Source organism: Bombus vosnesenskii, unplaced genomic scaffold, assembly GCF_011952255.1.
Source record: "Bombus vosnesenskii isolate JDL3184/JDL3185 unplaced genomic scaffold, Bvos_JDL3184-5_v1.1 scf7180000016261, whole genome shotgun sequence".
Lineage (NCBI taxonomy): Eukaryota > Metazoa > Arthropoda > Insecta > Hymenoptera > Apidae > Bombus > Bombus vosnesenskii.
The window spans coordinates 2,943,328-2,955,968 of record NW_022884330.1 but is presented as its reverse complement, the minus strand read 5'-3'; the positions used below and the strand labels follow the sequence as shown (position 1 = coordinate 2,955,968).

At 39.6% G+C, this 12,641-nt stretch overlaps 1 protein-coding gene across 2 annotated transcripts in view; it reads left to right on the top strand.

The window, feature by feature from the left end:
• Positions 1-124: 124 nt before the first annotated feature.
• Positions 125-12,641, top strand: part of LOC117241788 (dedicator of cytokinesis protein 3) — a 54,625-nt gene continuing 42,108 nt past the window's right edge. For both annotated transcript variants that reach the window (XM_033507901.1, XM_033507900.1), the window contains exon 1: positions 125-538. In XM_033507901.1, coding sequence (XP_033363792.1) covers positions 502-538 — 37 coding nt within the window. In that variant the 5' untranslated portion in view covers positions 125-501. The remainder of the gene's footprint in view (positions 539-12,641) is intronic.

Here is a 12,641-nt window from a genome sequence, read left to right as displayed (position 1 = left end):
CATAAATAAAATTTTATCGTATCTCAATGAAGATCTCCTAAAAGAAACGACTACAATTTCTCGTAAAATATAAAGAACACGGTAGTATACTTGTTAAGTTGTTTATTATTGCTATAAATGTACCAAATGTTTAACCTCAACGTATAAAAATTAAAGGTAAAATAATATTGGCAGTATATACGATTGGTACATACACTGGTGAAAGCGAGCAACTATCAAAGTCGAGGTAAAATATATATGCATATAGAAGTGTGTGAACTAGGTACGTTCCTGAAGAGCACATGACCGGCGCAGCAGTAGCAGCGTTGCCGGCGCGGCAGTTAGCCACGACTTGCAGCGGCCATCGGCAACGTTGCTCGACGGCAGGGAGAGAGAGAATTCTGAGGGTGGCACTTGTGCGGCAAACACACCCAATGTTTGTGTTTTCGAATTTTTCGTGATACTACGAGTGGTCGGTGGCAGTTTAGCAAGGGATGTAGCGCCGTTGTCGAACCGCTCGAGATGTGGACGACGACGAAAACAACTAAATACGGCGTCGGTGAGTTCTCGTAGGTGTTCTTTCGCGATTAATGCGCGGCATCGACCCTGCGGATCTGTCAAACTGCTCGTGTCCTGATCCGCGCGATTCTCCACGAGTTTTAGTCGCGTCCAGTATAGGTGCTTAACGATCGACATCGTGTCATCTATTATATACACGGTACGTCGCGGTTTTCCGCTCTCGCGTCAGGTATCTCAGCGTCAATGATTCGATCAACCAGCGTCTTGACTTCTTTCGGGTACATGCCGCTTAATACGTTGTAGGTATGATGCTGCCGCCGTGTCGTGTCGCTGCACGAGTGTATGTGTGCCGCTATTTTGCTGAGTGTACCGCGACTCTCCCATTCATGCATTGATCGTAGAGGAGTAGGAACTAGAGTCCGATAAATCGAACTAATTTTCTTCGTCAGTTTTTCATCTAGCGTCTTTCTCTTTCGTTTTATATATTTACTTGCATCTATATTTACACTTGGAGAACTATTCGTGTCCCAAAATTTGGTGTGAAGTGGTACGCGACCTTCGAAATTTAGACCATTGACCGTTGATATCGATGATCGCAAGTCAAATCAAATATTCGACCGAGTCTCATTTCGTAGTCAGCTGATGGTTCTTTGAAACGAGAGGTCCACCACTCTCTAGTATCCTTGAATTACGACCGCTTAATTTTGTTTTGTCTGTTTCGTCTGGGGTACATAACATCGGCAGGCGCACGCCCGCGCGCGTTCCCCGCTTTGATGTTAATTCCTCTACAGTCTACACCTCTGTCCATGTTTACCGTAGGCGGATGTAACATCTTCGTCAAATAGACTGATTCCTTCCGTTTCTCGTTGATAATTTTTCTTCAAGTAAATCATTATGTAATTTACACGATAATCTTAGATATCGAGATTCGTATAGTAAAACACTTTCTTTTTTCAATAAAAAGATTCGCGTGTTTCACTCCATTGTTTGGGCGATGTCGAACGATGAAAACTCGTGGTTTCGAGCAATTTTTCGTTGAAAAACTCGTCAAGATATACGGCTTAATAGAATGCACGCTTGACACGTATTGCTCTTCTGGAGAGGTGCAACGACCACGATGGATGAAAAACGCGCGTGAAATGCATGGAGGTAGCGTCGTTGAGATTCGAACGTGCTAAACGCGACTGCGAAACCTTTGATCAAAAGACCTTTATTTAAACCACGTATCCTATTCTACGTGAAATCTGCATGACAAAAGAATTGCAAATTTTCTACACGAAAATCTCGTTACTCTTTCCTCCGTTGTTGTTATTTTTATAAAAGAGAGAGAAGAATATTAGGAATGTGATACGCCATATCTCGAGACTTCTCGAAACTTTCTGCTATTTTTACGATCCGAAACTCTCGAAAGGAAATAACATTTTTTTTTTGTTTTTATATAAATAACTCGTATGATATGAATTTGATAAAAAAATAAAATAAAAACTTAATTTCTTCACAAAGATGACCGGTGTTAGTATCGGCTAACGATTTTAATTTTAATAAATAATCTGATTTTCTCAAAAACTGCTTGACTATTACCCCGCGCTTTTATCCTCTGACAATATAGTTAGTCCCTAAAGACAATTTTTCCAGAGTCTCGAGGCGAAATTTCTAGTTCGAATTTAAAAGTCGAGTTTTTTACCATCTGAAAAAGAAATATTCTTTTTCTCAGCGATTCAAATATTTTCCACGAGCTTTCTCTCCGAACGGCATTACATCGCACGCGACGCTTGTTTGTTCCGACTAATTTTGCTCGGAGCAACAATCGGAATGTCGAAGGATCAATTGAGCGCGCTATCCACGATCAACCGGAAACGCTGCCGCTGCTTTGAATTGAACGCAAACTCGCGTTGTATCGCGTCACGTTTAGTGGCGATTAAATCGTCTACCGCGTCGAAATGTCTGTCCGTAGCGATACTTTGCTTGAGGAAGGAATGCGACATCGGAGCCGATAAAGCGTCGATTCCATACGCAGCATCGTCTTCTTTCACGTTTTCGCGATTAAAGAACTGCATTGACGCATTCTTAACCTTGCGTTCCGATTTCTGTACAGTCATCGCGAATTTTTTTCACGACACAACCTGTTTAATCACTCTCTTTGTTTCGATACTTTTACGACCAAAGTATAATAGAAACAACATCGATTGTTTCGTCGCAATGTGTTTCTACGGTTTACGTATAGCGTTTGTATCAGTTTCAGTGATAAGATCCGTTGCTCTTTGTTTTAGATACGTCGATACATTCCTCAGATTCGTTGCGCCGTGCTTTATCGTTAAGCTCTGCCAATTTCGCGGCAACTGTCGCACGATATTTCTAGAAACCTTGCCACAGCTATCGAACGCGTCAAGGAAGAACAAACTCCGACAGTTGTCGCTCTCGCATCCTTTCTAATTATCGAACATACTCGTTTCCTCGATTCGATTGCCACATTATGATTAAGCAATCGGTCATAATTCCACGGAAACGTGGAACAAGAACGCCTTGGTAAGCCGGCGTTGAAGTCTGGCTTAGCCTTTTAACGTTGTCTTCTTAATCAGCTGCAACGTTATTACGTCTATCGCGTAACGTTAGTATTACAAAATCATGCAGAGCAGTCTAAAAAGAATTATACAGGGTGGTTGGTAAATGGGGATGCAAGCGGAAAGGGGGTGATTCTACGCGAAAAAAGAAGTCGGAAATATAGAATAAAAATTTCTCGTTCGAGGCTTTGTTTTCGAGAAAATCGACTTTGAATTTTCGCTCGGTTCGCGTGCACTTTATCGCGTCTCGTTATAACTCGTCTCGTTATAAAGAAAAAAAAAAAATTTTTATCCTATATTTTCGACTTCTTTTTTCGCGTAGAATCACCCCCTTTCCGCTTGCATCCCCATTTACCAACCACCCTGTATATGGAGTATTATAATAGAGTCTACAGAGGATGGTACACAGTCCATCGGATATGACGTGTAAACTTTAAACGCGTTTTTCTCGGTTACATTTTCTGATATAACTAACACGATATACATATCAAGTTCTTGTTGATCGACTTCTTTCAACGGTAGACGTTCTACGGTACACGTTCAGTCGCTTATCGATATCGTAAAGACCACGGAGTCTTTAAACATCGAAACGCACGGACAACTTCCTTCGTCTCTATTTGAACGAAATTTAGTATCGTAAAAGCGATTGCTTTATTATCCGAAAGTTCCATCGTCCGTACACTCTGCCTGTTAGTTCGGCTATAGAAAGCTCCACGACGTACAAAAGGCCGTCTTTTCAAACGGCGCGACTCTTCCGTTTTTCATCAAAATATTCCAATTTCTCGATAGCAGGCGACGAGTGTCGAAGCGATTTGCATCGGCTGGACGAGCAGCTCGTCCTCCGTCTCGAAATGTCCTTGTTAAAGTGGTCCGAACTACTTTTTGCCTGGTGGTCCCGCTCCAGTTCTGCCATAAAAGGCAGAAATCCATTTTCCGAGTGAAACCACGGCGGCCGTTTATACGAACGACGCGACTCCACGCGATACGTCGAAAACGAAGCTTGTTTCCGCCGCCTCTTTACCTATTGTCTCTCCGATGCATGGAAAACGGCCGTCGAACTTGGATAGAGAAAAGCAGAGAGAGAGAGAGAGAGAGAGAGGTAACTGGAAAGAGCGGCCAAAGAACAGAGTACGTTGCTTTGTGTTTCTTTGTGGCTATCGTCGTCGTTTATTATTCCTCTTCCGGTGAGCCCATCTCCCAATGAACACAGCCCGATCTCGAGAAAACTGTAGCAAAGGAACGAGTCTGTCGCTGGTCGACAAAACCTATCGCGATGTACGCTATTTTACTGATTTCGCTTTTTAACGTGTGATACGAATGTAAGTGGACGGTCGTCGAACTCGTGATACGAACGGCTCTAATCGAACGGCCTTAAGATACGTTTCCGCGTGATAATAAATCCTGTACTTTTACGTTCATAGACCAGACAGCGGATGCAGCAGTCTCTATCGTAGTTTCATATTTTTACGAACGCAGCCGAAGAAATGGAAATTTCCAATTAGAGATTCTTCCATCCGCTGAACATCGTAACGAGCTCTTTACTTTCGCTACTTTTTTACTCGGCTACTGTTCTTGCGTTCTGCGCGTTTCTGCATATTTCCATGTCCTCGAACGTTCTCTTCTTAATAATCAACGATAAAAAGAATTTTATTCGTAATAACGTTTCCTCGATTGCTTCTCTCTTTTTTTTTTCTGTCTTCTTTGTTACTAAATATTAGCTGGCGAATTTTTATACGTTTACGTGATTTAATTCAGTGCCGAGAGGATTAGTGGAAGTTTCTAACGAGTGGAACGTGAGAAAAGTTTTCATTACGCGAACCTCTTAATCTCCTTTAATCTGTTGCGATTCTGCTATCTTCTCTAATAATTACGAACTCACCAAGACCTATGTTTCTAACCGCTGTGGAATATTCAACGACTGGCAAAAGCATTAGCTTCGCCCTGTTCCGTAGTCTGCGTCAGTTCCTTCGCTGTCAGGTGGAAGGACAGATCGGAGTCCTAAATTTCTGGACGAGAGCGCAGCGTAGATAAAGCGTGAATAAACCTATTTCATTGGTACAGAGCCGCGTCCGCGCCACGATTAAACTATAATCTTTCAATCTAACAATCTGCACGGTGATCTGGTCGCGGCTGCATTCCCGCGTATTGTTTCTTTCGCCGATTAGCATTGTGCGATCCTTCGTTGACTCGGTCGATGCGTTTGTTGCGACGTTCCCAACGATGCAATTCTCGATTCCCCGAACTCGCGGATTCGACGTGCCCACGTGCTTGTTTTCAGCCGACCAATTGTCACTAGCCATCGCGACCAATTTCTCCACGACCTAAAATAATCCCAGCTATCTTACGTTCTTTCGAAGAACGTCCGCCTCTAAAAGTTTGCCACGATTACTTCGGCGGTTTCTACCGCGGTAATTAGCTCGACAGGTGATATCGAGAGGAAGAAATTCTTACTTCTTGAAATTGTTTTCCCTCTACTCGACAATCTTCCAAGGCCATTTCTTTTTATTCCTTGTAATTAACGGAAACACGTTGTTGTTGATGTTTTTGCGGAGGGAACTTGATGCGAGCGCACGACTGGATCGCTACGAATCACGGAGAAAGTGGGTGCGTATTTTTCTATATGCGAAATGAAAAGTGCAAGGTATCTGGTCGATGGAAAAAAAGTAGGTCGTTTTGAATTTCTTGAAATTTATTCATATGATATGGTGGAGGCGGCGAACGCGCTGGTTATATCACACGTTGCAAATCCAGGGATCAACGAAATTATGCAGAATCCCTCGAGTGATATCGAACGTGGCAGAGCTTTCCGCTGTATTTAATATCAGATAATCTCGATAAATGCTCTCTCGTCTATGATTTGACCACCATTATCGATCGTTTCTCGCGAGGTTTCTGCCGATTAAAGCGTCCCGCTTACGAATCATCGAAAATGCAGCGATAATTAAATTATTAAAGCAGAATAATAAAGTTCGTTCGACTCTTGCTATTATATTTTCAAGGATATCCTGGAGACTTGCGTTAGTTGCAGCGGATAAGCTTACGACGAGTAACGCGAACAAATACAGGGTGATTGGTAACTGGTGGTGCAAGCGGAAAGGAGGCGATTCTACGCGAAAAAAGAAGTCGAAAATATAGAATACAAATTTTTCGTTCGAGGCTTCGTTTTCGAGAAAATCGACTTTGAATTTTCGCTCGGTACGCGTGCACTTTATCGCGTCTCGTTATAACGGATCTCATTGTAGATCGTTGTCTCGATTGACGTTATTTTTTTAATTTTTAAAATTTTTAAATTTTCAAATTTTCAAATTTTCAAATTTTCAAATTTTCAAATTTTCAAATTTTCAAATTTTCAAATTTTCAAATTTTCAAATTTTCAAATTTTCAAATTTTAAATTTTTAAATTTTTAAATTTTTAAATTTTCAAATTTTTAAATTTTTAAATTTTTAAATTTTTAAATTTTTCTTCTATATTTTCGACTTCTTTTTTCGCGTAGAATCACCCCCTTTCCGCTTGTACCACCAGTTACCAACCACCCTGTATATCGTTCGTGATCGTATCGTTCGATAAGGACGAAAGAAAAAGGAAAATTACGATTGTCCAGTAAAAGATACGTACGTGGAGGAACGTGGTGGAAAATGGATTTTCAAGAGATTCGACTGAGGTTCCATTCGCGAAGAGCAGAATGCTTGCGTCAGGTGGAGTTAATTGAGCGATTGTTACGAGGCAGACTACGGTCGAGAAATAGTTTTGCCGCGCTGCAACAATGTTTTTCCTTTGAAATATCGGAGAGTAAGATCGAACCGCGGTAATTGCAATGTATAAAACAATTAGAAGGACAAAACGAATAAACATTAGGTTGCGCGATAAGTTGGTTCGCGTTCCTTCAAAACAACATCGATGATCGTCAGTTTTACATAAATTGAGATTGACTATTAAATTAAAATTAAATTAACCATTTAATCAACGACGTACGCGTTACTGTATTCCATTGTTCTTCACAGATGAATCAAGTAATTCATTCGCTTCGCTGTTTCAAAGTTTCTACCTTTTTATCAAATGGCAATTTCTCCGCTCGCATTTTTCAAAATTCCCAATCTGCGTATTGTTGCGTTCCCTAGATTACAATTAATTATAAATAATTGTTATATCGTGATATTGATATATACGTTGTCACAAGTGCACAATTACAGACAGAATTCATCGTAGTGGAATTTCACTTGGAAACTGAGGAAAAAGTAGCTCGAAATGGTTGATTTTTACGACAAATTCGAAATCACTGAGGTGCACGTACCTTCAGATACGTACGTTTTTGAACACAGTAGCGAACGCGTATCTGCGATAATTCGTATTGGAGTTATCGTTTTATCGTTGGCACGAGCTCGCGATTGCCGTAATCGATCCAGTAGACCGTCGATTAACAGGTTCTCGTTAGATATACAGAGGAAATTCGATTCTTTATTGCCGTGACGCGTAGACTGCTCGTAATTACGTTTCGCGACACGTTGTTGTGCAAGTTATTTCCAAGGCTGTTCACGTTTTTCTCGCGATGTGTTTGGTCCGATGCGCGGATTATTCGCGCCAAACGATACAACTTCCACCTGGAATTCCTAATGATTTCCACGAGCCGGCTTATATCCAAGTTCACAGTTTCGATTTAACTTTTGCCTTCGTTTGCATCCAATTTCTCCTTTCGTTCGATTCTTTCACCTTCTCGCCATATAATTTTCTACGCCAACACTTCCGTTAATAAGCAACGGCGAAGCTTAACTCCGAGAAGCTTAACTTAGCGTCCGAATAATTATTAAGAAATTATCAAAATCGTTAAGTATTGTGATGCAACTTGAAATCCTAGGCCAATCGATCGTTGGATTTCATTCTCGAGAAGAATATTAAATTAGATAGTAGGTTGTAGAATGTCTCGTTTTATATATATGTAATTACAGAAATAATTATAGAATTATAATTATAATTTCTGAATAGAATTTCTAAATAGAATTATAATTATAATTTCTAAGTATAATTTCTAAATATAATTTCTAAATATAATTATACTTCTATAATTATTTCTGTAATTACATATATATAAAACGAGACATTCTACAATCTACTATCGAATTTAATATTCTTTTTGAGAAAGAAATCCAACAATCGATTAGCCTAAGATTTTAAGTTGCATCATATTTAGAAATTATAATTATAATTCTATAATTATTTCTGTAATTACATATAAATAATACTTGCAATAATACTTACATAAAAATAATTATGTAATTATAACAATAATTATATTTAGAAATTATAATTATGATTCTATAATTATTTCTGTAATTACATATAAATAATACTTGCAATAATACTTACATAAAAATAATTATGTAATTATAACAATAATTATATTTAGAAATTATAATTATACTTCTATAACTATTTCTATAATTACATATATATAAAGCGAAACATTCTATAATCTACTATCTAATTTAATATTCTTTTAATCTCTCTGTAATAATAAGAATTATAATTATAGAATTTAGATTCAATAATAGACGTTATGACGCCGCAATATCTTTCGTTCCGATAGAACAAAATGGATCATACATAGTTGAATAAAATAATATAAAAGGAAAAATGTCGTGCCTAATATTAATTATAAATAATATTCTGCAATTGGACAACTGTTTCAACCAATATTAACATTCGTACGATGCTAAGCGTTTCCTTCGAACGTTAAGGTCTTTCGCATTTGCTAAACTATGAGCAAGATCGAAATACGAAAGAGTAGGAAGATCACAGCGAAGCTAAGGTTCTTTCCCTCGCTTTGTTTGCGGTTTGTCGTTTTAAAACACGAACAAGCCGAGACGAATGAAACTCTGGGAATTGAGACGCGAGCGGAATCAGTTTATCGGGAATCGCTAAAAGCGTGGTTGGAAAAGTCAGAGGTGATCGATACACGTCTCCGCATTCGGAAGTTCTCCGGACTACGTATTCCACGATTTCAGACGAACTATATTAAACGGACGTGGATAAAGTCTGCGTGTTCGCAGATTTTCCGCCACGATAATTTCCGAGCTGAGCCAGCTACATTTACGATTTTCATGCTCCATCGAATCGTTCGAGAGAATCTTTGCCCCGAGGCAAACTTCCCAGGAAAAGGCGTTTAATCGCCTTTCCGAAACTTTGGCTAATTCGCGAAGAAAAATCGTATAATCGCGATATTTCCATTGCATCTCTTCGCGACGAGAGTCTATGCTTAGCTGCGTCTCTTACGAACATGTTGCAAGATGTATATTATATTCCTCACATCTGATCTTCCATTACCGCGAAGCTTCTTATTTTCTCCATAATTAACATATTTTCTAAGTGTGCTTCTATCGGAGATTACGAAAGAATACACGGTAGAACTAATCGATAAAATGTGTTCGACGTAACGTCGGATTAACTAACGTCGAAAATCTGTCGAACTATGGAGAAACTATGGAGAATATGTCGACATGTAGTCGAACGTTTCCACGTTTCTTGCCTCGAAGCGGATAAGAAGCTCAGGTCGGTCGGTCTCTTCGCTATAAAGGCGGAGCTCGCATGGAAAGATGACGAGAACGGTATTGAATCCATGAAGCAGGCGATAGAATGATTTCAGATGTCATTGTTTACGGTTTCTTCCGGGTCCGTGCTTGCTTTTGCGCTGGTGTTCGTAGGCTGGTGTTCGTAGGCTGGTGTTCTCCCTAAAGCCATTATAGACCCTTTCTCCCTACCCTTGGTTGGGGAGCATTTTGACGCGCTCCAACCTACCACGTGTGTACGCGTTTCTGGGGTGACCTGAAAATCCTTGGCTCTCCCTCTCGTCTTTTGGTCCATCGATTTTCCTTCTTTCCCCTCTCCTATCTGTACGAGTCTACTTTCAAGGATTCGTACGGTATCGTGTAGAATATACGGATAAACGCTCGTTCGTCCTCTTTATATATCTTTCTGTATACATCGTTGTAGTATATTTTTATATGTACTTTTCGTTTGAATTTCTTGAACACATTTTATACTTTGGTAGTTTTATCGCTGAGACGTCCTTAAGCGTCAACTTGGTAACAAGTCTGTCAGAATGCGGGTCCTGTTTATAAAATGTATAGAGGACGTGTATAAAGGACTCGGGTAGGATGTTTGATCGTGAGATTTATTAAATGTTGTTGAAACCGTCGAATATATTTAAAATAATAATAATTCGCTGAGACGCTCGTTCGATATACAGGGTGGTTGGTAATTGGTGGTACAAGCGGAAAGGGGGTGATTCTACGCGAAAAAAGAAGTCAAAAGTATAGAATAAAAATTTAAAAATTTGAAAATTTAAAAATTTAAAAATTTAAAAATTAAAAAAATAACGTAAATCGAGACAACGATCTACAGTGAGATCCGTTACAACGAGACGCGATAAAGTGCACGCGTACCGAGCGAAAATTCAAAGTCGATTTTCTCGAAAACAAAGCCTCGAACGAAAAATTTGTATTCTATATTTTCGACTTCTTTTTTCGCGTAGAATCGCCCCCTTTCCGCTTGTACCATCAGTTACCAACCATCCTGTATTTAAAATAATAAATTAGCGTACAGGCTATATTCGCTGAGACGCTCGTGCAATATATAAGTCGTAAAATAGGATAGCTAATGACTCGTTAATTGGATCGCTAAATTTTAATTCGTTGATAACCGATCGGCACCTGACTGTAACACTTTTCCTTGCGATCGCGTCCGCTTATTTATACCGGTCGGAGAGAGTCGGAAAATTTAAATTTGTTTTCGTCGGTTACACGTAGCGGCGACATTATTTTGCTCGGAGTTTATTTACTCTTACATTACGCGTATCCTAACGATCTTGATACCCCGAGGCAGAACAACAACATGATTTGAATTGTCCTCTAACTCATGTGCCGCTAAAAATGATTTACTCAAACGATAAATATTAGGTTGTTCAAAAAGTTTCTGTCATTTCATAATAATGAAGAATTTCTATTTTATATTATTTCACTGAATTAGCTATGATCCATTTCGTTATATTTCTATTATTACGTTCGTGCATCATTCGATAAGCTAATATAAAATAAAACACATCGTGCGTCTATTATTTCCTTATGAAACGAAAGGACCTAACACAAGTACAGAAATTTGTGGAAACACAATTTAATTATACATCGCATACGTGGTTGACGATTTCATCGTAACGTCGAATATTACCAGCTTTTTACAACGTTTTCTCATTTTTCATTTTCCAAATAAAGTTTCCTAACGATTACGCAGATTTGCTTAATTTTTCATATCGCAACACCCAACGTACTTTTGAACGCTGGTGTCCCATTACGCGACAATTAACTCGAACAAATCTGATTCGGAGAAACGGTTAGGCGACAAGAATTTTACTTGGTCGCGTGTTACGTAATTGTTCGCGTAAAAGTCATCGTGTAATTTTCTTTTTCCGTGGAAAAACAAGCAACGCATTGGCACCTTGATATCGCAATCGCGTAACGTTGCAAGCGAATAAAAACCGATAAAGTACTGTCATTTAGCAGGTATCAGTCTTTGATCTCGTTTACTTATTCATTTATGCACGCACGCACGTGTTCACCTACCGCAATGCGACCATTTTGCCCTTCTTTCGTCTTCCCTTGCTTCTCATTCCTCTTCCTGTCTCCTTAACCTTGGTCCCTGAACCTTTCCTGCCGTCTTCCAACCTTTTTCTCCCTCTTTCCATCCTTCTTTATATATTTACCATTCTTCTTCAAGTTGTAGCAATTTGTTCCTCTCTGCCCTCGGAAACTACGCTACGATTCGTCCACAGTTTGGCAACAAACTCCACTTTGCTAATCAAATTTTCCAGGCTAACGAGTTATCGGTTCGCTACACACGGATTCCGTCGAACTTCTGTTCGCTGTTTTCAACGTGCAGCAAATATTCCGCCAGACACACCCTGTTGGCTTCAATTGCTGTGACAAAGAACCGATCGTTCGATTTCCTATTCCAGACATTATGAGATCGATTATGAGATTCGAAAGTTGTGTTTCGATTACGCGGTAGAAATGTAACGAACGTTCCTAACATTTTCCTTCTCTATGCGTCCGTATATCGGCCATTTACGATCTACGATCGTTTCGTGTTTCTTCCTCGGCTGTTTAATTCCTCTCTTCGAAGAAAAACGTTGGCTCCTCGAGACCACGAAATCGTCGATGGATTGTTCGATTCGCTTGTAAATGTTGAGCCATTCGATCGTGATTGGTCGTGTAGCAAAGTATGGCCAGAATACGAAAGAATAAAATAAGAATTGCCGGCACGTTCTTTCGTTATCGTACACTCGACAAATATTTTTCCAGCGCTCCCTTTCCTAACTCTGCTGCCTTTTTGTCTCATTTCCCACCGGTTCGTATTTTTCTTACGCCAAGAAATCTGTCAAGTTTCAACAACCTGCGAACAAATTCTCGTTCGGCGTGACTTCTTCTTGCGATATTCTATCAACGAGAGGCGATATACCGAGAAGATAGAAATTCGACGATCGCACGCAGTACCATCGAACTCGATTACAACAATTACGAGGCTCGATATTTTCG